Source organism: Ranitomeya imitator, chromosome 2, assembly GCF_032444005.1.
Source record: "Ranitomeya imitator isolate aRanImi1 chromosome 2, aRanImi1.pri, whole genome shotgun sequence".
NCBI classification, from domain to species: Eukaryota; Metazoa; Chordata; class Amphibia; order Anura; family Dendrobatidae; genus Ranitomeya; species Ranitomeya imitator.
Window position 1 is genome coordinate 176,378,791 of NC_091283.1, and position 27,261 is coordinate 176,406,051.

A 27,261-nucleotide genomic window follows, 5' to 3' on the forward strand; every position below is an offset into this window, starting at 1 on the left:
CAGTCTGCTATGTCCACTGGCACCCCCGCTAGTTCCACGATCTCCAGCTCTCCAGTCCAGCTCACCCTACATGAGACTATGGTTAGAAAAAGGAAGTACTTAGCCTCGCATCCGCGTACACAGGGTTTGAACGCCCACATAGCTAGACTAATCTCGTTAGAGATGATGCCCTACCGGTTAGTTGAAAGCGAAGCTTTCAAAGCCCTGATGGACTACGCTGTACCACGCTACGAGCTACCCAGTCGACACTTTTTTTCCAGAAAAGCCATCCCAGCCCTCCACCAGCATGTTAAAGAGCGCATCGTCCATGCACTCAGGCAATCTGTGAGCACAAAGGTGCACTTGACAACAGATGCATGGACCAGTAGGCATGGCCAGGGACGTTACGTGTCCATCACGGCACACTGGGTAAATGTGGTGGATGCAGGGTCCACAGGGGACAGCAAGTTTGGGACAGTTCTGCCTAGCCCACGGTCTAGGAAACAGTTGGCTGTAGCCGTTCGCACCCCCTCCTCCTCCTCTTCGTCCTCCTGCAGAAGCGAGAGCTCGTCCACAGACCGCAGTCGCACAACCACTCCATCCGCAGCTGCCACTGTTGCACACCAGGTCTCCCATTATGGGGCAGCTACTGGCAAACGTCAGCAGGCTGTATTGGCTATGAAGTGTTTGGGCGACAACAGACACACCGCGGAAGTTCTGTCCGAGTTCTTGCAGAAAGAAACGCAGTCGTGGCTGGGCACTGTAGATCTTGAGGCAGGCAAGGTAGTGAGTGATAACGGAAGGAATTTCATGGCTGCCATCTCCCTTTCCCAACTGAAACACATTCCTTGCCTGGCTCACACCTTAAACCTGGTGGTGCAGTGCTTCCTGAAAAGTTATCCGGGGTTATCCGACCTGCTCCTCAAAGTGCGTGGACTTTGCTCACATATCCGCCGTTCGCCCGTACACTCCAGCCGTATGCAGACCTATCAGCGTTCTTTGAACCTTCCCCAGCATCGCCTAATCATAGACGTTGCAACAAGGTGGAACTCAACACTGCACATGCTTCAGAGACTGTGCGAACAGAGGCGGGCTGTTATATTTTTGTGGGAGGATACACATACACGGGCAGGCAGTAGGATGGCAGACATGGAGTTGTCAGGTGTGCAGTGGTCGAAGATTCAAGACATGTGTCAAGTCCTTCAGTGTTTTGAGGAATGAACACGGCTGGTTAGTGCAGACAACGCCATAATAAGCATGAGCATCCCCCTAATGCGTCTGCTGATGCAAAGTTTGACGCACATAAAGGATCAGGCGTCTGCAGCTGAGGAAGAGGAAAGCCTTGATGACAGTCAGCCATTGTCTGGCCAGGGCAGTGTACAGGACGAGTTAGCGGGCGAAGAGGAGGAGGAGGACGAGGAGGATGATGGGGATGATTATATTTGTAATGAGGAAGCTTTTCCGGGGCCACTGGAAATTGGTGGCGCGGCAAGGCCGGGTTCTGGTTTTTGGAGGGACACAAGTGACGTGGATTTGCCTGAAACTGCCCCTCAACCAAGCACAACCGCAGATTTGAGAACTGGAACTTTGGCCCACATGGCGGATTATGCCTTACGTATCCTCAAAAGGGACACACGCATAACTAAAATGATGAACGATGACGATTACTGGTTGGCCTGCCTCCTTGATCCTCGCTATAAAGGCAAATTGCAAAATATAATGCCACATGAGAACTTGGAACTAATATTAGCAACCAAACAATCAACTCTTGTTGACCGATTGCTTCTGGCATTCCCTGCACACAGCGCCCGTGATCGTTCTCACACGAGCTGCAGGGGCCAGCAGACCAGAGGAGTTAGAGGGGCAGAAATCAGAAGTGGCGTTGGCCAGAGGGGTTTTCTGACCAGGTTGTGGAGTGATTTTGCTATGACCGCAGACAGGACAGGTACTGCAGCATCAATTCAAAGTGACAGGAGACAACATTTGTCCAGTATGGTTACAAACTATTTTTCATCCCTTATCGATGTTCTCCCTCAACCGTCATTCCCATTTGATTACTGGGCATCAAAATTAGACACCTGGCCAGAATTGGCAGAATATGCATTGCAGGAGCTTGCTTGCCCGGCAGCTAGTGTCCTATCAGAAAGAGTATTCAGTGCTGCAGGTTCAATACTAACAGAAAAAAGGACTCGTCTGGCTACCCAAAATGTAGATGATCTAACCTTCATTAAAATGAACCACAACTGGATTTCGAAATCTTTTGCCCCACCTTGCCCGGCTGACACCTAGCTTTCCTATGTAAAGGTCTTGCCTGTGGACTATTCTGAACGACTTTTCCAATCTCGTAATTTGCAGCACCTGATTGTCCAGCATCCGACATGTTAACACCTCCCTAAATGGCCAAGTCCCCACACGGGGCCGTGGTATCGCCACTTGGCGCCAGCACCCGTGAGAGTACTGTTTGTCTGAAGAGGTGGGTGTGCCCGCTTTTGGTCGACGGCACTGCCACTAGGTCCCTCATAGTACAATAAAGTGTCTGGCGGTGGTGGTGCACACCCAACGTCAGACACACCGTTGTAATATGAGGGGCCCTGGGCCTGTACCGCCGGCCACAAGACAGTCCCCCCCCCCCAGGTCAAACAGTGCTCTACGACTTGCAAAATTTTCTCTCACAGCTGCACCAATGTTTAGTCTATGCGCTGACATCCTTCAATGCCTGGCACTGTCAATACCATTGTATTGACATTTTTCTTATGTTAGGCCTTCGAAGCCTGTCTGCGGTCCCTCCTTCCACTAGGCCTCCACTGACCTGTCTACTGCTGCCCGTGTTCCCCTGGAACCAATTTTAAATTGCCTACAGCCAGCCCAATTTATTTTGTTAGGGCTTCGAAGCCTGTCTGCGGTCCCTCCTTCCACTAGGCCTCCACTGACCTGTCTACTGCTGCCCGTGTACCCCTTGAACCAACATCAGAAAATATAAAAATAAGTATTTTGCTTATAAAAAAGAAAATACTGGAGAGATATCAAATGCAGACATTTTAACATTAAAAACAAACACATACAACAAAAATCTGGTACAGTACTAAAAATGGCCACCAGCTACAATAACTTTCTCCTGCAAGTAGTTAACTGAAAGTTTTTTTCAATTTGAAACACAGATATGGCATCCACCGAGTGTTGTCCTGTCGCGTCTTCTTTATATTATTGCCAAGAAGATGCAAAACAATGAAAATAATAAAATCATTATTTACCAAAAAAATAGAGTAAGTCAAAACCACATTGCAAATAAACATTCATTACAAATAAAGAAGCAGGGCGCGTCCGAGGGTGAGTATATACCTAATAAGAATATAATCACCCTCGGACGCGCCCTGCTTCTTTCCGACAGCCTTCCTTCCTAAGAATCAGCCCTTCCGTGGTGTAGAGAGAGGGTTTGTTACACTCCAAGGTGTTCCCCAGGTTGCCTTTCCTGAGCTTCGATCTTCATGCTCTCGTTTAGTAGTTGTCGGAAAGTAGGCTGCATTAGGCCTACAAATTGGGTATGGGGTGGAGAGAGATGGTGTGTTCCACTCCAAGGTGTTCTCCAGGTTGCCTTTCCTGAGCTTCGATCTTCCGGCTCTCGTTTAGTAGTTCTTGGAAACTACACTGCATTAGGCCTACAAATTGGGTATGGGGTGTAGAGAGATGGTGTGTTCCACTCCAAGGTGTTCTCCAGGTTGCCTTTCCTGAGCTTCGATCTTCCGGCTCTCGTTTAGTAGTTGTTGGAAACTACGCTGCATTAGGCCTACAAATTGGGTATGGGGTGTAGAGAGATGGTGTGTTCCACTCCAAGGTGTTCTCCAGGTTGCCTTTCCTGAGCTTCGATCTTCCGGCTCTCGTTTAGTAGTTGTTGGAAACTACGCTGCATTAGGCCTACAAATTGGGTATGGGGTGGAGAGAGATGGTGTGTTACACTCCAAGGTGTTCCCCAGGTTTCCTTGCCATTGCTTCGGTCTTCCGACTCTCGTTTAGTAGTTGTAGAAAACTACACTGCATTAGGCCTACAAAATGGGTATCGGGTGGAGAGAGATGGTGTGTTACACTCCAAGGTGTTCCCCAGGTTGCCTTTCCCGAGCTTCGATCTTCCGGCTCTCGTTTAGTAGTTGTTGGAAACTACGCTGCATTAGGCCTACAAATTGGGTATGGGGTGGAGAGAGATGGTGTGTTACACTCCAAGGTGTTCCCCAGGTTTCCTTGCCATTGCTTCGGTCTTCCGACTCTCGTTTAGTAGTTGTAGAAAACTACACTGCATTAGGCCTACAAAATGGGTATCGGGTGGAGAGAGATGGTGTGTTACACTCCAAGGTGTTCCCCAGGTTGCCTTTCCTGAGCTTCGATCTTCCGGCTCTCGTTTAGTAGTTCTTGGAAACTACACTGCATTAGGCCTACAAATTGGGTATGGGGTGTAGAGAGATGGTGTGTTCCACTCCAAGGTGTTCTCCAGGTTGCCTTTCCTGAGCTTCGATCTTCCGGCTCTCGTTTAGTAGTTGTTGGAAACTACGCTGCATTAGGCCTACAAATTGGGTATGGGGTGTAGAGAGATGGTGTGTTCCACTCCAAGGTGTTCCCCAGGTTGCCTTTCCTGAGCTTCGATCTTCCGGCTCTCGTTTAGTAGTTCTTGGAAACTACACTGCATTAGGCCTACAAATTGGGTATGGGGTGTAGAGAGATGGTGTGTTCCACTCCAAGGTGTTCTCCAGGTTGCCTTTCCTGAGCTTCGATCTTCCGGCTCTCGTTTAGTAGTTGTTGGAAACTACGCTGCATTAGGCCTACAAATTGGGTATGGGGTGTAGAGAGATGGTGTGTTCCACTCCAAGGTGTTCCCCAGGTTTCCTCGCCAATGCTTCGATCTTCATGCTCTCGTTTAGTAGTTGTTGGAAACTACGCTGCATTAGGCCTACAAATTGGGTATGGGGTGTAGAGAGATGGTGTGTTCCACTCCAAGGTGTTCTCCAGGTTGCCTTTCCTGAGCTTCGATCTTCCGGCTCTCGTTTAGTAGTTCTTGGAAACTACACTGCATTAGGCCTACAAATTGGGTATGGGGTGTAGAGAGATGGTGTGTTCCACTCCAAGGTGTTCTCCAGGTTGCCTTTCCTGAGCTTCGATCTTCCGGCTCTCGTTTAGTAGTTGTTGGAAACTACGCTGCATTAGGCCTACAAATTGGGTATGGGGTGTAGAGAGATGGTGTGTTCCACTCCAAGGTGTTCTCCAGGTTGCCTTTCCTGAGCTTCGATCTTCCGGCTCTCGTTTAGTAGTTGTTGGAAACTACGCTGCATTAGGCCTACAAATTGGGTATGGGGTGTAGAGAGATGGTGTGTTCAACTCCAAGGTGTTCTCCAGGTTGCCTTTCCTGAGCTTCGATCTTCCGGCTCTCGTTTAGTAGTTGTTGGAAACTACACTGCATTAGGCCTACAAATTGGGTATGGGGTGTAGAGAGATGGTGTGTTCCACTCCAAGGTGTTCTCCAGGTTGCCTTTCCTGAGCTTCGATCTTCCGGCTCTCGTTTAGTAGTTGTTGGAAACTACACTGCATTAGGCCTACAAATTGGGTATGGGGTGTAGAGAGATGGTGTGTTCCACTCCAAGGTGTTCTCCAGGTTGCCTTTCCTGAACTTCTATCTTCAGGCTCTCATTAAATTGTGGTTAAACGGAACAACTGCATTTGGCGTACTAGTTGGTTTGGGGCCTACTATCGGTGTCTGCCACTCCTTGCTGTTCTCCTGGTTTCCTGTCCTGAAATTCCGTTTTCAGGCGCTCGTTAAGTAGTTGTTAATGTTAGACTGCATTTGGCCTACTAGTTGGGTTGGGGCCTACTATCGGTGTCTGCCACTCCTTGCTGTTCTCCTCCACTGAACAAAGCTGTGCCGCCTGTTTACTACGGTTGCCAATTTTGAACTGCATTTCGACTACTTACTGATTTGGGCCTACTCTCTGTGTCAGCCTCTCATTCCAGTTGTCCTCCACTGCAATGCCCCCTGGTTATTCCTGTGTTACCAATTTTGAACTGCATTTAGCCAACTTTATTCTTTGGGCCTATATCTGTGTTTCCTCCTCATCCTGCCCATTGCCCAGCCAGTGATAGATGAGTCTGCTGGTACATTGACCCATAACGCAACATTCCCCGTGCACGCTACACAACAACATTGTGACCCTGCTGAAAGTCAGGTTGCTCTTCCCGCATACCATACCACCTTACACGGGGACAAAGAGGAAGGTGCAGATGAAAGTGCAGGTTCCTTCATCAGGTGGGGGGAGGAATACTAGTTGGCGACGTCACTGGCACAGGGCCTCTCATAGTACGCAAAAGTGTTGCTACCGGTGGGAGGCGCCCCGGCCGTGCAAACACACCGCTGTACTTTGAGGGGCCCTGTGCCAGTGCCAATGCCAACGAGTGGGCCCCTCCTGCTTGCTCAGGTTCACAGCACTTGCAAAGTTGAAATACTTACCTCTCCCTGCTCCACTGCCGTGACGTGGTCCAGATTTCCTGGGCCCACTAATTACTTGAACCAGCCCTACCCACCACAACTTTAGCCAAATGACCCCCAATTTCAAATGCCTTCCAATTATTATAAGGTAAATTACGCTTGACAAGCTTCATTAAGAAGAATGGATGGTTTTGACATTAAAATGGGCACTCTAGGTGTTTTCCTGGCCCCCACTCACTGCCGACTATGCTGCCCCATTGACTTGCATTGGGTTTCGTGTTTCGGTCGATCCTGACTTTACGTCATAATCGGCCGATTTCACTCGACCCGACTTTTGAGATAGTCGGGTTTCGCGAAACCCGGCTCGACTCTAAAAAGGTCAAGGTCGCTCAACTCTAGTCATCAGTCATGGTACAGGAGGAGTAGGTGAGCTGTGATATCACCTATTGTGAATGGTGGATCCTGTGTTATTTACTTTATATAGAGGTGTTATCAGTCGGTGTACAGGAGGAGGTGAGCTGTGATAGCACCTATTGTGAATGGTGGATCCTGTGTTATCTACTGTATATAGATGTGTTATCAGCCATTGTACAGGAGGAGGTGAGCTGTGACATCACCAATTGTGAATGGTGGATCCTGTGTTATCTACTGTATATAGATGTGTTATCAGTCATTGTACAGGAGGAGGTGAGCTGTGATAGCACCTATTGTGAGAGGTGGATCCTGTGTTATCTACTGTATATAGAGATGTTATCAGCCATTGTACAGGAGGAGGTGAGCTGTGACATCACCTATTGCGAATGGTGGATCCTGTGTTATCTACTGTATATAGAGGTGTTATCAGTCATTGTACAGGAGGAGGTGAGCTGTGACGTCACCTATTGTGAATGGTGGATCCTGTGTTATCTACTGTATATAGATGTGTTATCAGTCATTGTACAGGAGGAGGTGGTGAGCTGTGATATCTCCTATTGTGAATGGTGAATCCTGTGTTATCTACTGTGTATAAAGGTGTTATGAGCCATTGTACAGGAGGAGGAGGTGAGCTGTGACATCCCAGATTGTACATGGGTGATCCTGTGATACTTTCCTCTTATATTACACACTTACCAATCCACTTGTATGGTATACGTATACAGTTTTTTCAGGTTAAAAAAAAGTTGACTCCAAACAATTTTATAACAAAAAATACATTTTTTTTATGAATAAAATATGGCTTTTAACAGCAATGCTGGATATTATTCATCTTCCCCTACTAATGCTTGTGGTACAGCAAACCTTCTGTGCAAAAATGGTATGGGTTCAGTACAAATGATTCAGGTTCAGCTGTTGGGAAGGGATTCATTAGTTCAGGGCTTTGAGGCAGGCAGTTTTAGGAATTTTTGGATGGTTTATCGCATTTTCACACACCTTTTGCAGTAATGGCAGGCAATTAAAAAGACTAGGGGAGTGGAACATCTGACCAAATTTTCCTCTAATATGGCAAAACAAAATATTGCCAGAGTTTATTAAAATTGGGGGGGAATTCAAAAATTGGAAAATATTGGGACTACAATATATGGCCCAAATACAGGATGCGCAGGGATTGACATCTTTTGAGACACTGCAAGAGAGCTATGGGTTACCGGAGGTCTGTAGGTTTCAATATAGACAGCTGAGGCATGCCTACATAAGGCCGGTTTCACACGTCAGTGGCTCCGGTACGTGAGGTGACAGTTTCCTCACGTACCGGAGACACCGACTCACATAGACACATTAAAATCAATGTGTCTCTGCACATGTCAGCGTGTTTTCACGGACCGTGTGTCCGTTTGAAAAACACGGAGACATGTCAGTGTTTGTGGGAACGCACGGACCCATTAAAGTCAATGGGTCCGTGTAAAACACGTACCGCACACTGATGCTGTCCGTGTGCAGTCCGTGTGCCGTGCAGGAGACAGCGCTACTGTAAGCGCTGTCCCCCCAGCTTGTGGTGCTGAAGCCCCATTCATTTCTTCTCTCCAGCAGCGTTCGCTGGAGAGAAGGAATGAAAAATCTTTTTTTTTAAATTTTTTGTTGTTGTTAAAATAAAGTTTCCGGTAATCTTCCCCCTCCTACCCCCTGTGCGCCCGCCGGCATTAAAATACTTACCCAGCTCCCTTGATGCTTCCATCCTCTCAGCGTCGCAGCTCTTCCTGTATGAGCAGTCACGTGGTGCAGCACATTACAGTGATGAATATGCGGCTCCACCTCCCATATGCGGCTCCACATCCCCATTCATCACTGTAAGTCCACTACTTCACGGTATAGTTTGTTTAAAATGCATTTTGGGGGCGGCAGACTCCCTTTAAGGCTGCCATCCACATTAAATAAGTCAACCGAAAATACAGATTTTGGTGGGATCGAATTAACATTTAACATCTATGGGGAACTCTCCCCCAACAGATTATGCCGGGGGACAAAGATTGGCATAATTTTGGCGTTTTTTACAACTATTTCTAACAATTAGAAAAAAAAAGCGGATGAAGATCAGGCAGGAAGGGGTGTAATCGAGGTAGGAAAATCCTTCCCTTATCTTAGCTCAATGTCTAGAATCAAAGAATCTGTTATGGGCAAAGTAAGGTCCTTCAAAATCACTTTAATAAGACGGCATACAAGGTATGATAAATATACATGGTGTACACAGCATGTGCCCCTTTATAAAGGGTGAAGGAACATAATATGGAGTCACACTCATCCCAGTGCCAGTCAGCTGCCGTCACATAGGTAAAGCCTGTGGAGATGGCCATAGGATAGGTGATGAAATTGCTGATCGCAGGGGGGAATAATGACCACTGGAGCGGTGGCTGTGCCCTATCCCATAGGCAATGACTAGAGCGGTGCCACTCCAGGTCTACTACCTGGAGCAATGGGGCCTCCAGCGATCAGCAAGTATCACTTATCTGCATATTACTTACTGGGTAATTAAAATTTCTCCAACTTTCTAATATATTTTGTTTCCATTCTGCATTTTTTTGCAAGATCACTTATTGCTTTCAGTGAATTAAGCTTTTATTTTTTTTATACGACCTAAGCAATTATCTGCGAGATGCATCAGCAGCAGATTATTTTGGTTCCTGTCCTTATAGTTTGCTGCAGTGTATCAGTCTGGGGTGGTCTGCCCTGGATAGCATTGTAGCACCCCCTCGACTAATGGGTCTAAACAGAATTTCAGCCTCTGAATGTGTCCATTCACTGCCAGCAAGAACAAATTGTAAACGACAAGGCATGGAAACAGAGTATATTAGAATGTTTCCAAAATAAATGAGGCTGAATGGGACAAAGCTGCAATACCAGACACATCCACCGGCATAGGTGTGGCGCTATGTCTGATAGAGAAAAGCGAGCGCCATGGCCCCTTTGCCAGGATGAAGAGTTAGTCTCCCACAGATCTGATATCCTGAGGATAGACCATCGAGTTGGATATTTCCTCCTCTGACCCCATTCAGCAGCGATCTAGAAGTGGTGGATGAGTCGCCATATTGGTTGCCGCTCATTAAACATTCATACCAGGCATATTGGTTCATTTAAATATATTTTTCAAAAAATTAAAAAATACAAAACAACCAGAGAGAGTCCACGATCTGGTGCGAGCGCACACACACACACACACACACACACACACACACACACACACACACACTAACACAGAGGAACAAAAAGCTCAAGAAAAATAAATTAAAGCGCGCCCACCTATCCGGTGATTACAGAAGCCTCCACTGACCCTGGTGCTCACAGCATGGGGGAAATCTTGCAGCAGCTCAGAGGTATTTATTTTGTATATGTCACATCAGCTTCATGTCATAGTGGAGAAGCTGTAGAACTACAATGTCCAGGCTGCCCGATACTCTGTAAATAGGCTATTGGTGAACTACAAGTGACAGCATGCCCTGGTGGCCAATAGCGACTGGAGAGACAAGGACTGTCGTGCTCTGGATTCATACATTCAATCGCAGGTAGCATGCTTGAGGGGGTTTTAAGAGGATTTGCATCCACATGCGGTGTTATGTCAGAAATAAGGTTTCACCAGTCCAAGATGTCTGTGCTCACTCCCTCCTACCCGGTCCATGACGCAGCCAACCGCTCCCCCCAGGCCAAACCACAACACAGCAGTCTGCGCCACTCCGGGTCTTTCATGCTGCAGTCGTCTGCACCCCTCCAAACCTTTCATGACACGGCTTTCTAACCAATCCACCCTAGGTTTTGAATAAGGCAGCCTTCCGCTCCGCCACTGGCCTTGCATGCCGCAGCTTTCCGCTCCGCCACTGGCCTTGCACGCTGCAGCTTTCCGCTCCGCCACTGGCCTTGTACACCGCAGCTTTCAGATCCACCACTGGCCTCGCACGCCGCAGCTTTCCGCTCCGCCACTGGCCTCGCATGCCGCAGCTTTCCGCTCCGCCACTGGCCTCGCATGCCGCAGCTTTCCGCTCCGCCACTGGCCTCGCACGCTGCAGCTTTCCGCTCCGCCACTGGCCTTGCAAGCCGCAGGTTTCAGATCTGCGCTGGGCCTTGCCCGCCGCAGCTTTCAGATCCGCGCCGGGCCTCGCATGCTGCAACCATCCACACCACTCCGAAGGCTTTTACAGCACCATTTTCTGCTTCACCTTAAGCCCTTACAGCAGAGCCTCCAGCAGTCCCCAGGATTTCGCTGTCCACTTTCTCCTTATCCCTCCAATGGCCAACCATCAGTGTCCTCCATGCTATAATCTGAGTGCTATAAAATCCATGATTCTGTAATTCTTTAGTCCAAAACTTCTGGTAGTACGATGTACGATACACGATTCTCACACAGAGATAAAATAATCTGGACTCTCACCCACCATTATAATCCCATGCTGAGAAAAATTGACTGGATTCCTCTGATTAAAGGGATCGTCCCGCTTTTCCACTCCATGGCTGAATGTCGGCGTCCCACTACTGGCAGCCTTGGATATTCTAACCCTTGTACGCCCCATGTAATGCCATGACAGGCTGGGACATTTGTGTCGTTGAATCGGAGAAAGCCCTTGTATAAAGGGGTAGTCTAAACCAGTGGATCCCAATAAAATGTGCTAGGAGCAATCTTAGGATTTTCTGTAGGACAGTCTGATCTACCCCTAAGTTTGATCAGGCCCCCGTTACTGCCAGACTAAAGCAACTGACACTTAGGCAATAAATTAAAGGTAACTTTACCACGGTTGTCAGAAGGAGCTTGCTGGATGGCAGAAGGCATCATGGTGGTCATCCCCTTTTAAAAGTTGGTTTTCCCATTTACAAAGTAGGAAAGCACATGACAACATCAGACCATAACCCGAAAGCACAGAATCACCCCTGTTCATCTGCCTGGTCTATCCCCAAAACAACCGCAATCACGTCACAATTATAAGTAGGTTGCATGAGCAGATTAATGAAGCAGCACACACTCACACGCTCCTGAGCAAAAGAAATGAGTAGCTTTAAAAAGAAAAAAAATAAAACAACTCTCAGTGAGGTTTTGGTTTTTGCACTTTCCCCTCCCCACCAGGTCCAGGGACACAGAAAATGTGGAGGATGGGGGAGGGGATCCTCTTCAGGGAGGGCAGCCTCTCCTACGTGCGGTTTAAGGTTTGGAAAATCCTAGATATCTGTAACATGACGGGGCCGGTCTCTGGGTCGTTCATCCACTGCGTGCTGTTCAATGGGTTTTCAAGCATATCTTCAAACGCTGGAAAAGGAGAGAGGATCATTTAGTGAAGGTATGGGCAAAATAGTAAAAAAATAAATACATTTGGAAGTATAAGGCAAAAAAAAAAAAAAAATGGGCAGATCAAAATGTCCAGACTATGCTGCATGATCAGAAATGCACTTTATGGCGCCTAGTAGTGGCCAGGACCTGAACTGCGAAACGTGGATGTATGAATCTGGTCTTGGCGCTGCCAAAGCTTCCTCAGGTGGAGATCTTCCACTTAATGGAGCTGTGCAGCAACAATCTGACATTGCGTATGGATAGTCCACGTTTCTTGGAGCTACCTGCAGGATGGGGAGGTATCAGGCAGGTGTCCAAATCATGCCTACCAGATGTCTAAGGGTTGCTACCACATCTGTCCCACCCGGCATGGAGAAAGGTTTCGCCAAAGCCCAATGTTGGATCTTGTTAAGGCTCCTCTGGCTTCTCCAGAATGTGTCATTTTATAGGGTAAAATGACCATGCAGTCTCGGTGGATAAAGTGCTGCTTTAGAGCCTGCTGGGAGCTGGATGAGACCAGCCTCATTGCCACAGTTCTTTTCCCGTGCCGCAGAAGCCAAAGGTGTCTTTGTGGGCAGCCTGGGAGAGCACTCAGTACGGATCAGTAAGGCAACCATGCTGCTGGTCCGAACTGTCAAGTGCGCACCGCCATGAGCAAGGCAGGAAGCGCGGTGCTCCTGTAGATGACATATTGTGAACAAACCCTTTCATTCCTACACTGGAAAATGAAACAGCACTTTATAAAAAAAAATTTAAAAAAATCTCAATAGGACTGTCCTGTAGAGAGAGAGCTGGCCATGTATGACCCGACTCTATGACGAGACCGTGAACTCAAACAAGGGCAAAGTATTTAGAGTGTTGCTATTTTGGCTCTGGCACGGGCCTGTACTATATCTGTCAGCTGAGGACTGGCACTGTACGGCTCTAATGACACATCCCTGTAACAGGACCTAGGCTGGGATTACCACGGACACCAGATATGTCAGCGACAAACCCCACTATCACATATAGATACATTTCACACAGAACTAGTTGGCATTTCAAGCCGCCATTTAGGTTTACTGCTGGGAAATCGTTATTACTAGACTTGGCACAAATCGATTCATACGTCGTCTGTCGGCCACAACAGCAATCTGTGGCGTCTAGCCGGGCGTGAGAACCACCTCTTACCTGACGACACCCGCGGCTCTTCTTTTGATTAGCCGGCCTGTGATGTACATCACTCCACAATGGTAACATTGTGCCAGGCCAGCTAATCAATAGAAGAGCCGCATCGGTTCTCGGATGACCTACGTGCAAATCGACTCGCACCAGCCCCATTTCTTGGCTTTTCTCCAGGAAAAAGAAACCAGCCTCTCAAGTGCCAACTATTAGACGTACAGTTCAGTCCACAAATATTTGGCCAGTGATGAAGCTTCGTGATTTCAGCTCTGCAGGCCGCTATTTTGGATATTAAATGAAACAACTGAGATGTGAAACATTTAGGAATTGCAGCCATTTACCTACAAACCCTCCTCATTTCAGGGGCGCAAAAGTAATTGGACAAATTAACTTTCCCATAAATAAAATGTTCACTTTTAATACTTTATAGAGAATCCTTTGCAGGTAATGACGGCCTGAAGTCTGGAAGCCATGGACGTCACCAGACGCTGGGTTTCCTTCTTTCTTGATGCTTTGCTGCCTTTACTGCAGTGACTTCAGTTGTTGCTTGTTTGTGGGTCTTTCTGCCTTAAATGGGTATTCCCATCTCCAAGATCCTCTCCCAACATGTAGCAGGTGTTATAGAAATATTAGCAAATACCTCCAATTAGAAATGTAGTATCGGTTTTTTTTTATTCGCTATTGCTTTTTCCTCATGTGGTAGGACCTTAGGTATCCATGGTTACTTCCACTGATGAAGTGACAGTTAACCAATTGCGTGTGACCATGGATACCTAAGGTCCTGCATTGCCCTGCACATGAGGAAAGACATAGAAATCTAGTATAGTTTTTTTATTCTCTAATTGGAGGTATTTGCTAATATTACTATTACATGTTCTACAAATTGGGAGAGGATCTTGGAGATGGGAATACCCCTTTTTGTCTTCAGCTTGTGAAATGCAGCTCGATGGGGCTGAAATCTGGTGAGGACCCGGTGCCATTGGAAGCCATACATGCCCGCGCCATCACACCGCCTCCACCTTGTGTTACAGAGCGTGCGTCGTTCCTAGCCTTCTCCATACTTTCCCCTTATCGTTCTGGTACAGGTTGATCTTAGTTTTGCTTTTCCGAAACTGGGCGACAGCATTAGACATTTTCTGGCAAAGTCTAATCTGGCCTTTCTATTTTTATGGCTGATTAATGGTTTGCACCTTGTGCTGAATCCTCTGTATTTGCTCTCATGTAGAAGTCTTCGTTATGGTAGACGTAGATAATGAAACAGCGACTCCCTGGAGAGTGTTCTTCTCTTGGGTGGATGTTGGGAAGAGGTTTTTCTTCACCATGGAAAGGATTCTGCGATCATCGACTATTGTTGTATTTTGTGGATGTCCAGGCCTTTTTGGAGTTCCCAAGCTCACCTGGGAACTCTTTTTTTTTTGCACAATGTACCAAACCGTTTATTTGGTCACTCATAACATTTCTGCTCCCTGTGACGGGTTTGTGTTTTTTTTTTTTTTCAGCCTAATAATGATGGTCTGTTTCTCTTCTTTTGATCGCATGTTGTGGGTTCACAGCAACAGATTCCAAATGCAAATGACACACGTGGAATCAACTCCACACCTTTTACCTGCTTAATTGAAGATGGATTAACGAGGGTATAGCCCATGCAGTTCATTAAAGAGCTTTTTCAATAATTGTCCAATTACTTGGTTCCATTAAAAAGAGGCTGCCACGTGTTAAAGAGCTGTAATTCCTAAACCGTTACTCCAATTAGGATGTGAATACCCTCAAATTAAAGCAGCGAGTCTGCACTTTAAGACCATATTGATTATATAGCTGTATCTTACATATGTTTTGGTAAAAAGCTAAAATTCCAAAAGATGTCACTGTCCAAATATTTCTGAATCTAACTGTAGCCACCATTACAACATGACTAAGCATATTACTGAAACTGGGAGTCTCCTGGAAGAGACATCTATCTGTAGTCAGCAGTTTTGAAATTCTTTTTTCTGCCCGGATGGCTGGGTAAGAGTAATTCTTCTTTCCTCCTGAGGGGCAGCTGCAGGTGCAATAAGCAGTCACTCCTCTCCACTAACAACAGATGATCACAGGGGACTCTTAGAGAAAATCAGTCCATTGTCTGGACATCTAAAGCACTTACCTAGTAGAGTTTTAGGGTTGGTTAGACCTAGTTGTACGACAGGGTTGTCAAGGATGGCTTGGAATAAAGGACTTGTGGTGTCGATTCCTTTGTCCAAATCCTCTGGTGAAGGTTTCTTGTCTCCCAGCAGCCACTCGCACTGAAATAACAAGCGGCTGGGTGATCATGGTGTTCAGGATTCCAGCACATATCCGTTCTACGAGGCTCCTCATACTTTACACAGTGACCATAATCACAATCGCGTTACGATCACTGACCAAATCCTTTAATCTGGTGCTTATTATGGTCCAGAAATCCCGATAATCTGAACACAAAAATAGTCTCATGTCAGATTAACAAGAACTGACTGGACAGTTGTCACTTGGGGGTGTCAATATATAGAGTTAGCTAATGGGTGGAGGGAATTCCGGAAGGTTGTACACCGCCTTATAATAGACTCTCAGGGGCACCTCTGGGGGTGGCAGTCGTGATACTCACCGCTGCGTCCTGCTGATTGTTGTTCACTCGTAGTGCATCAATCACTTCTTTCTCATCAAAGCCCATTTCCATCAAAGCTATAACAGCCTGGAATGCAAAAATTAAGTTACTCCAATCGGATCATCCCAGAGCCACGCTGTACATGTACATTTTATCAACACTCTGGAGCCAAATTCTGCGTGAACGGAGCATGGTGCATTGTTGGAGGTTAGATGAGAATTACATGAATGGGAAAAAAGTCAATAAATTGGTTTAAAGAAAAAAAAAAGTAAAACTTAAGGCTCTGTAAAGTGTAATGTATAGTCCTGTCCACATTACATTAAAGTGGATTTCTGGTTTTGGAAAATGCTTAAAAAAAAACAAAAAAACAACAAAGTTATTTACTCACCCTCCCCAGGTCCAGTGCTGAGTCTCCATCACTGCTCCTAACGTCATAGACTGCAGCTCTGGCATAACATCAACAGCACTGCAGCTAATTCGTGAGCTCAGTGACTGCCCAAGTTGACGGCACACTGACGGCCCCCTCACTGGAATGGTTTGCAGCGCTGCAGCCAATCATTGAGCTTAGTGGCTCTGAGTTGCAGTGCTGTCCACTTGGCATTAGTGCTGCAGACACCAAAAGCGGCAGTAGAGACTCAGCACCGGGCCTGCGGATGGGGAGTTGGGAACAAACTGCAGACTACAGCCGGAGAGTTTTTCTTTTGAAACCAAAAAAAGCCCCTTTAAGATGGAATTGAGACATTGAGACTGCCATGAAAATACAGTCCATACATGAACTGGCTGCGGGTATCCAGAGACCAGTCCCCCGAGACCCCCGCCCATATGTCACTGTCCATACGGCTTGTGCTGCACAGGTGTGTGAATTGGGCCTTAGTCCTATATTTAGTGTATGTACTGGGAAAACTCCAGACTTAATAAGGACAGTGAATATAACCAAGGAGAAACGCTGGGCGCACTCTGCTCACACCTGCAAAATTTTGCATTCCACTTACACGGGGGTCAGGGCGAAATTCTCTTTTCCTCCGGATTTTCTTAAAGATTTCTGTAAGTTCATCTTTAGGGTCCTCTGCGGTGGCTCCTTCGCTTGACCTTGAATCCGTTGATGCTGAAGCCCCGGCCACGTCCAACACGTTCTCATTGGGGAGCGGTGTATCCGCTGATGGATCATCGGCGTGTTCAATCAACCACTCCATGGCCTGCGTGACCGACATGCTGCAAAATGAGAGTATCACAGGTAACATTAATATACTGGGAAAAAGATAGCGGTACATCCATCCATCCAGCTATAGATTTTTATGGCTGTCACAGAAACTTCCTCTGCAGCCGCATTTTCCAAGGGCGACAAGACTCGATTGCAGAAGTACCTACTGATTTAACCGGAGGGCCTTCACTGCTCGGCTCTCAGGGAATCCCATCTCTGTGAGCTGCCGTAATGCCATCTCATCCACACGATCCTCCTCGTCCTCATCTAGCATGGCTGAAGTCAAAGAAAAGCACAGCGGAGGTCAGGCAGGCCTGCAGAATAATATGGCAGGGCAGCTGCAGGAGAATACGTCATTCCAATAAACGGTTCCTCAATGTCACCTACAGATGGTAAAAATCGATTTGCATGGCCCGGTCCAGCGGCCAGGTCATCAATCTGTGGCTGCTGGACAGGAGCCCTGCGGACCACCACTTACCTGATGGCACCCCCCACTCATCTTTTGATCAGTTGGCCTGGTGTGACGTCATTGTTTCAGCGGGAAGAACATGTGACGTGACACCAGCTGATCTAAAGATGCGCCGCAGATGCCGAATGGTATGAGGTGGTTTGTGCAGTTGCAACAGACTACCGATGCGGCCGCTCGACAGGGTCCTGCAAAACTATTCCCACCCTCTCTAGTGTTAACCCATACTTGCCATTTGCCTTTTTAAAGAGCTCGACTGCGTCAGGGTTCAGTGCCAGCAACTTCTGGGCAACTTCAATAAGAGACACCAGAATCTTCCGAAGCTCCGTCTGAAACTGTAGGAGAAAAAGCGAATGTGAAAAGTCTGCGGGGAGGATGAGGAGGGGGATAACATGCAGACCCGGACCCTTATTAGGTAGGACAGTGTTGTGAATTCTGTGGCTGAATTCACTCCTGTGGTCACAAGTGGTATTGCAGTCTCTGGGCTTCCTCCCTCAGGTGTTTTGGTGAGCTCGTTGGCTGCCTTGCTATTTAGCTCCACCTGAGTCTGTCTTCCTTGCTCCTTGTCAATGTTCCAGTGTTGGATCTGAGCTACTGCATCTTTCCTGTGGCCTGCTGCTCTGCTAGATAAGTGTTACTTTGTTTTTGTTTCCGTTTTTTCTGTCCAGCTGTGCTATTCTCTTTTGCTGGAAGCTCTGAGACGCAAAGGGTGCACCGCCGTGCCGTTAGTTCGGCACGGTGGGTCTTTTTGCCCCCCTTTGCGTGGTTCTGCTTTAGGGTTTTTTGTAGACTGCATAGTTCTCTTTGCTATCCTCGCTCTGTCTAGAATATCGGGCCTCACTTTGCTGAATCTATTTCATTCCTACGTTTTGTCTTTTCATCTTGCTAACAGTCATTATATGTGGGGGGCTGCCTATTCCTTTGGGGTATTTCTCTGAGGCAAGTCAGGCTTGTATTTCTATCTTCAGGCTAGTCAGCTCCTCAGGCAGTGCCGAGTTGCATAGGTAGTGTTAGGCGCAATCCACTGCTGCTTTTAGTTGTGTGAGGATAGGTTCAGGTATTGCAGTCTGCAGAGATTCCACGTCTCAGAGCTTGTTCTATTGTTTTTGGGTTATTGCCATATCACTGTATGTGCGCTGATTACTGCACACTGTGTTGCCTGATAGCACAGCATAACAGGACAGAGAATGAAAAGTGTCGCTCAGCAAAACGCACTCCTCTACCGGAGCTTACGGAGATTTCCCAAGTGTACGGGAAGATTTACCATGGTGTGAGTACACCCCCATAAGTGGAGGGCTGGTCTTTCCATCCCTTGGACGCGAACGGTACTCACATCTCTCATGTTGTGATGAGCCACGGTCCGGTCTGCAGTCCGGGCTGGTAGGCCAGCAGTGGCCTTGAGAATGGCCTCCTTGTCTGGAGCCTTTTGATCCTGCTTACGCTGCAAAGTACAAGTCAGTTGGCATCAGAGATATACATTTATTTAGTTTTCTACTTAAAGGGGGTCTCTAAAGACTGATATGAATTGGGTCATCATCAGTAAGTTGGGGGTCCGACACGAACCAGTCAGCTGATATCTGGTGCCACAGCTCCTGGACTTAAATAGTACACCACAGCTATGTAGGGGAAGCTCTAGGCGACTACAAATCCACTTAGATCAATCATTAAAATATCCTGGAAAACCCTTTAATGGGGGCGTTCCAGGACTGGCCATCGAAAAAGAAGTATAGAAGTAGTAAGTAAATAGCTGGTCTCCATTTACTTCCATGCAGAAACCACCGGCCCTTCATCACATACCTGTGGCAGCACAGGCCATCACTGGCCCCAGCAATGTATGGCACAGGGCCAGAGAGACCAGTGATTGTCTGCAGCGGTCATGCAGATAGATGGCAGGTGACAGCTGCAAAGAAGTAAACAGACAGTGCTGCAGATGCGACTTATTTTCTGCCTTACTTTTCCTAATCCCTGAACACCAATATAACGTCTATCTCCATCCACATGGTAACATTCGAGGTCCAGCTTTACGATGCTCCAGGTTCTCTGAGGGTAAGCTGTGACTGCACCTTCACTAAACTTTTGACATGTGAGAACGTTTGATCGACGGATGTCTGAGCCCCACTGATCACCGGAGCAAAATTACTTGGCTCAACGCTGCCTTCATCCAAGACAGGAGACAAACTCATAGACTTTCTATTGAGCCAGTCTTCAGCCTCAAATGAGAGCACCGATCAAAGGAAAGGGGACTCAATACCTGGACCCCTACAATAAAAATGTAGGACGTCAAAAGATTCCTAAAAGTGCAGTTTAAGAAAATACTTTCTAGCTGCTACCAGTAGGGGGAGCTCAATGCATACACATTTATTTAAGGGGTTTTCCACCCTAGGGTAAACGTTTGGTAAGCATGATCTTTTAGGATTTGGCTAAAACAGCCGGTTCGTGCAGTTCTCACCCACCTTCTCCTCCGCCGATACGTCGGACATCTTTGGTGGTGGGGGAGGGGCCCTCTTTTTGACTAACAACAAGACATCTGGTGGGAGAAAGCATATATGAGTACACTACTGACCACAGCAGGGACAGCCCCAGCCCTCCGCAGTGCCCTCCGCGGCCCTGAGACACCTCTGTCCTGGATATTCTCCTCTGCCACCGTCTTGGTATCAGACAGAACTCTCTCGGAGGAGGCGTGCACCAGCTTGTGATGGGTGAGGCTCTTGGGGTCTTCCAGGCTGCCATGGGCACACTGCGGGCATAAAGAGGAGACACCAGCTGGTATGAATACCAAATAATCTATACAGGGGTATTCCGACCTCAGACACTAAGGACGTAATGGCAGACTGAGCGAGGTGTCATTTCATCAGCCTGTCAGTAGAGGTCAGCTCATAGACTTGTATTTTTAGGACCCCCTATTAGTCCCCTGCTTAGATCTTGCTGCGGGGAGGCTTTATACTGTACAGCCGCAGTCTGTTACTCACATCGCTCCTCCTGGTGCCAAACATGACGTCAACTCCCACAACTCCCACTGATTACTGCCTGTAACACTAAACTGCTGCCTAGTCCGATCCTGGATATAAGGGGGTCAGGCTGGACCCAGTCCATGGAGGATTGTCCCCTATACGTCCTTCGATACCAACCAGACAGATCCATCACTGACTTATCGCAAGGACCTCTGGTGATCTCAGAAGGGGCAGGAATGGAGTGGGGCTGCGCATGTGCCACCTCCACTCCATTCATTGTCCATGGGACTTCTGGAAAAAACAGCGCAGCACTCGGCAGACCTATAGGCAATAAATAGAGTGGTGGTTGAGCCTTCTTACATCAGCTCCACTCCATTTCTGGATCGCTGAGGGGTCCATAGGGGTCTGCAACAATCCCAAACAGCCACCAACTGTGCAGGGTAATACAGCATGGTGGAGCAGGACAAAGAGCAAGACCAGCGCTTAATCCTCAGGATGAGTGAGGGTCCCAGAAGTAAGAGGACCACCTAGCAAGTAGTAGCACATCTCAGTTATATGTCATGACTTTCCCATATAGAAATGTCCCTTTAAATGACATTACGGTAGGGTCCCATGCTACATGCATATGATAAGAGATGTGGCCTACAGACCATGTACTGATTATCCAGAGGAGAAGGGATGGCTGGCAGGGGTCAGCACGAACGGGCAGCTCCGGCTCTATGAATAACATGGTTTATTATTAGGAGCCGCTCAGCAGGTCCAACACTAGAGGAAGCCCAGGGCAGGGTAATATAAAGGGTTAATGAAGGGGCCACACACACATCTCAGGGCTCCATGCTGTGCATACCACTGGGTTTTTTATTTTTTGCAGTTTTCAGAATTTATTTGATTTAAAGAAAAACTACAAGTAAAAAGAAAACTGGAAATTCACCCAAATTACAGGGTTCTGGCAACACATGATGTCTATAGTAATGCTGCCATATTAGTCAAAGGACCCTTAAAAAAATAAATCATGATGCCAGATTAAAGACTAACAGCTTCCTATGTACTTTCTATATTAATTCTTCACTATTTTCAGTATCTCCGCTTGCTGTCAGTCATTCGTAGTGTTTCACTGCGGACTTCTGCTGGATTGATCATCCGTCCAGTTGTCAGACAGGAGTGTCGTCACGTGCCGGGAACCTCTACGTCCATCGCGTGACCGGGACAGAATGTAATCAGCGTAACCACTGAAGGTTCCCAATGAAAGACAGCAAGCAGAGATCTTGGAAACCAAGAGATATCGGTAAAATAGACTGGAAAATTAAAAGGAATAATCACTAAAAAAACAAACACTAAAAAGGTCCCCCCCATAATGAATCTCATAGCATTTGCCAAAAAAGTCTGATCAATGGGGTTTTGATTAGAGGACCCCGAAACCAAAGGTGATCGGTCCAAAAATCGTACATGCCCATGTATTAACCCCTAGGAGAACTCATTGAGGTGTCAGAAAGAAACGAATAAAATAAAACCCCACCCAATCCAAGTCTGAAAATCCATAGGGACAAATTAAAATAATCGGCTCATGTATCCCAGGCACAGCAGCTTCTGTAGATGCATCTGGTTAATGTATCCGCATGCATATTTCATACGTGTAGTAACACAACCCCTCCCGCTGACACTGGGAACACACATGATCCAAAAGGGGATTTAGACTTCACCACAACCAAAAAAAACGGATGAATGGCATCAAAATCAAATCAGCGACTACAAAACTCACTGATAACCAAGTGTTAGAAATCGGTCCTCTAAGAAGTGACCTCGCCCAGCTTCCGTAGCATTGAGCATATGCATAATATAGGGCAGCCTCACATACAGTATACAGATGATCAGTGCTGCCCCCTGTATATGACAGCCACACATATAGTATACAGATGATCAGTGCTGCCCCTTGTGACAGCCCCTCATACAGTATAGATGGTCAGTGCTGCCCCCTGTATATGACAGCCCCTCATACAGTATACATATAATAATAATAATTTTATTTATATAGCGCCAACATATTCCGCAGCGCTTTACAAATTATATGATCAGTGCTGCCCCCTGTATATGGCAGCCCCACATTACAGTATACAAATGATCAGTGCCGCCCCCTGTATATGACAGCCCCTCATACAGAATACAGATGATCAGTGCCGCCCCCTGTATATGACAGCCCCTCATACAGTATACAGATAATCAGTGCCACCCCCTGTATATGACAGCCCCTCATACAGTATACAGATAATCAGTGCCGCCCCCTGTATATGACAGCCCCTCATACAGTATACAGATGATCAGTGCTGCCCCCTGTATATGACAGCCCCTCATACAGTATACATATGATCAGTGCGGCCCCCCTGTATACGACAGCCTCACATACAGCATACAGATGATCAGTGCCGCCCCCTGTATACGACAGCCTCACATACAGTATACAGATGATCAGTGCTGCCCCCTGTATACGACAGCCCCACATACAGTATACAGATGATCAGTGCCGCACCCTGTATATGACAGCCCCTCATACAGTATACATATGATCAGTGCCGCCCCCCTGTATACGACAGCCTCACATACAGTATACAGATGATCAGTGCCGCCCCCTGTATACGACAGCCTCACATACAGTATACAGATGATCAGTGCTGCCCCCGTATACGACAGCCCCGCATACAGTATACAGATGATCAGTGCCGCCCCCTGTATATGACAGCCCCTCATACAGATGACCAGTGCTGCCCCCTGTATATGACAGCCCCTCATACAGATGATCAGTGCTGCCCCCTGTATATGACAGCCCCTCATACAGATGACCAGTGCTGCCCCCTGTATATGACAGCCCCTCATACAGATGACCAGTGCTGCCCCCTGTATATGGCAGCCCCTCATACAGATGATCAGTGCTGCCCCCTGTATATGACAGCCCCTCATACAGATGACCAGTGCTGCCCCCTGTATATGACAGCCCCTCATACAGATGACCAGTGCTGCCCCCTGTATATGACAGCCCCTCATACAGATGATCAGTGCTGCCCCCTGTATATGACAGCCCCTCATACAGATGATCAGTGCTGCCCCCTGTATATGACAGCCCCTCATACAGATGACCAGTGCTGCCCCCTGTATATGACAGCCCCTCATACAGATGACCAGTGCTGCCCCCTGTATATGACAGCCCCTCATACAGATGATCAGTGCTGCCCCCTGTATATGACAGCCCCTCATACAGATGACCAGTGCTGCCCCCTGTATATGGCAGCCCCTCATACAGATGATCAGTGCTGCCCCCTGTATATGACAGCCCCTCATACAGATGACCAGTGCTGCCCCCTGTATATGGCAGCCCCTCATACAGATGACCAGTGCTGCCCCCTGTATATGACAGCCCCTCATACAGATGACCAGTGCTGCCCCCTGTATATGGCAGCCCCTCATACAGATGACCAGTGCTGCCCCCTGTATATGGCAGCCCCTCATACAGATGACCAGTGCTGCCCCCTGTATATGACAGCCCCTCATACAGATGACCAGTGCTGCCCCCTGTATATGACAGCCCCTCATACAGATGACCAGTGCTGCCCCCTGTATATGACAGCCCCTCATACAGATGACCAGTGCTGCCCCCTGTATATGACAGCCCCTCATACAGATTACCAGTGCTGCCCCCTGTATATGACAGCCCCTCATACAGATTACCAGTGCTGCCCCCTGTATATGACAGCCCCTCATACAGATGACCAGTGCTGCCCCCTGTATATGACAGCCCCTCATACAGATGATCAGTGCTGCCCCCTGTATATGGCAGCCCCTCATACAGATGACAAGTGCTGCCCCCTGTATATGGCAGCCCCTCATACAGATGATCAGTGCTGCCCCCTGTATATGGCAGCCCCTCATACAGATGACCAGTGCTGCCCCCTGTATATGACAGCCCCTCATACAGATGATCAGTGCTGCCCCCTGTATATGACAGCCCCTCATACAGATGACCAGTGCTGCCCCCTGTATATGACAGCCCCTCATACAGATGACCAGTGCAGCCCCCTGTATATGACAGCCCCTCATACAGATGATCAGTGCTGCCCCCTGTATATGGCAGCCCCTCATACAGATGACCAGTGCTGCCCCCTGTATATGGCAGCCCCTCATACAGATGACCAGTGCTGCCCCCTGTATATGACAGCCCCTCATACAGATGACCAGTGCTGCCCCCTGTATATGACAGCCCCTCATACAGATGACCAGTGCTGCCCCCTGTATATGGCAGCCCCTCATACAGATGACCAGTGCTGCCCCCTGTATATGACAGCCCCTCATACAGATGACCAGTGCTGCCCCCTGTATATGACAGCCCCTCATACAGATGATCAGTGCTGCCCCCTGTATATGGCAGCCCCTCCATCCTTACATGTTTCAGGCACCTCTCCTTCAGCCTCTCCAGTGTCATGTCCTCCGTCACCTCCTCCAGCCACTCGGCCCCCTCCATGGTGCAGACATGGAGCCTGAGCACCCGGCCCGCGAAGATCTTCTCCTCCTGCACGAACATGGAGCATCCCCACCAGCAGCGGCCCAAGGACAGGCAGGAAGACGAGGCAGCCCTGTGACCGGATCCCCCCTCCCCACTACCGGATAAACCCCAGGGCACGATGGGGCTTGTAGTTTTTTTTTTACAACTGCATTAATCAAATGAGAGCAGGAGAGGGAGACAGAGCAGCAGCTCCTACTGCCAAAGTGTTACATTACACCCAACACATGGAAACTGCTAACAATCATTACACCCAACACATGGAAACTGCTAACAATCATTACACCCAACACATGGAAACTGCTAACAATCATTACACCCAACACATGGAAACTGCTAACAATCATTACACCCAACACATGGAAACTGCTAACAATCATTACACCCAACACATGGAAACTGCTAACAATCATTACACCCAACACATGGAAACTGCTAACAATCATTACACCCAACACATGGAAACTGTAACAATCATTACACCCAACACATGGAAACTGCTAACAATCATTACACCCAACACATGGAAACTGCTAACAATCATTACACCCAACACATGGAAACTGCTAACAATCATTACACCCAACACATGGAAACTGCTAACAATCATTACACCCAACACATGGAAACTGCTAACAATCATTACACCCAACACATGGAAACTGTAACAATCATTACACCCAACACATGGAAACTGCTAACAATCATTACACCCAACACATGGAAACTGCTAACAATCATTACACCCAACACATGGAAACTGTAACAATCATTACACCCAACACATGGAAACTGCTAACAATCATTACACCCAACACATGGAAACTGCTAACAATCATTACACCCAACACATGGAAACTGCTAACAATCATTACACCCAACACATGGAAACTGCTAACAATCATTACACCCAACACATGGAAACTGCTAACAATCATTACACCCAACACATGGAAACTGCTAACAATCATTACACCCAACACATGGAAACTGCTAACAATCATTACACCCAACACATGGAAACTGTAACAATCATTACACCCAACACATGGAAACTGTAACAATCATTACACCCAACACATGGAAACTGCTAACAATCATTACACCCAACACATGGAAACTGCTAACAATCATTACACCCAACACATGGAAACTGTAACAATCAGATACAAAGTGGCTTGTAGCTATGATTCCTTTTAACTCCTACATGTCCAGCTGATTCTTCATTTATTACCCCCATTTCGTTCCATGAGGAATAATTTTATTTTTCCATCGACATAACTGTATGAGGTGATGAGTTGTAATTTTACATAACATTATTCATTTTAACATATAATGTATATAGTGTATGAAGACTATGTGTTCTTGCCCATAACATCCTATCACAACGCAGCTTACATTTTTCCAGAGCAGTTTCAGAAATAAAGCTGAGCTGTGATTGGTTGATATGGGTCGCAAGGCCTATCTCTTAGTGTTGAAAATGGCGTCAGCTCTTGGTTGCTATGGGGAACGAGGCCTGTTTTTCTGTTCGACAGTGTCGATAAATGGCGTCAGTTGTTGGTTGCTATGGGGAACGAGGCCTGTTTTACTGTTGGATAGTGTTGATACATGGTGTTAGCTCTCGGTTAATATGGGGAACGAGGCCTGTTTTTTTGTTCGACAGTGTTGATAAATGGCGTCAGTTCGTGGTTGCTATGGGGAACGAGGCATTTTTCTATTCGACAGTGTTGATAAATGGCTTCAGCTCTTGGTTGCTATGAGGAACGAGGCCTTTTTTTTGGTAGTATTGATAAATGGCGTCAGTTCTTGGTTGCTATGGGGAACGAGGCCTGTTTTTCTGTTCGATAGTGTTGATAAATGGCTTCAGCTCTTGGTTGCTATAAGGAACGAGGCCTGTTTTTTTGGTAGTATTGATAAATGGCGTCAGTTCTTGGTTGCTATGGGGAACGAGGCGTTTTTTCTATTCGACAGTGTTGATAAATGGCTTCAGCTCTTGGTTGCTATGAGGAACGAGGCCTGTTTTTTTGGTAGTATTGATAAATGGTGTCAGTTCTTGGTTGCTAGGGGGAACGAGGCCTGTTTTTCTGTTCGACAGTGTTGATAAATGGCGTCAGTTCTTGGTTGCTATGGGGAACAAGGCCTGTTTTTTTTGGTA

The 27,261-nt window shown here is 47.3% G+C and overlaps 2 protein-coding genes across 2 annotated transcripts in view; one reads left to right on the plus strand and one right to left on the minus strand.

The window, feature by feature from the left end:
* The window catches only part of DYNC2I2 (dynein 2 intermediate chain 2), a 457,867-nt gene that overhangs the window by 189,493 nt on the left and 241,113 nt on the right, over positions 1 to 27,261 (plus strand). The window lies entirely within an intron of this gene.
* UBAC1 (UBA domain containing 1) lies at positions 9,040 to 25,199 on the minus strand. The gene is made up of 10 exons (XM_069748040.1): positions 24,990 to 25,199; positions 20,226 to 20,346; positions 20,063 to 20,136; positions 18,943 to 19,050; positions 17,842 to 17,944; positions 17,311 to 17,419; positions 16,935 to 17,154; positions 15,943 to 16,029; positions 15,466 to 15,604; positions 9,040 to 12,143 (listed from the first exon to the last, which is right to left on the minus strand). The coding sequence occupies exons 1-10, from the start codon at positions 25,125 to 25,127 to the stop codon at positions 12,028 to 12,030; spliced, it is 1,215 nt and encodes a 404-aa protein (XP_069604141.1). The 5' UTR covers positions 25,128 to 25,199; the 3' UTR covers positions 9,040 to 12,027.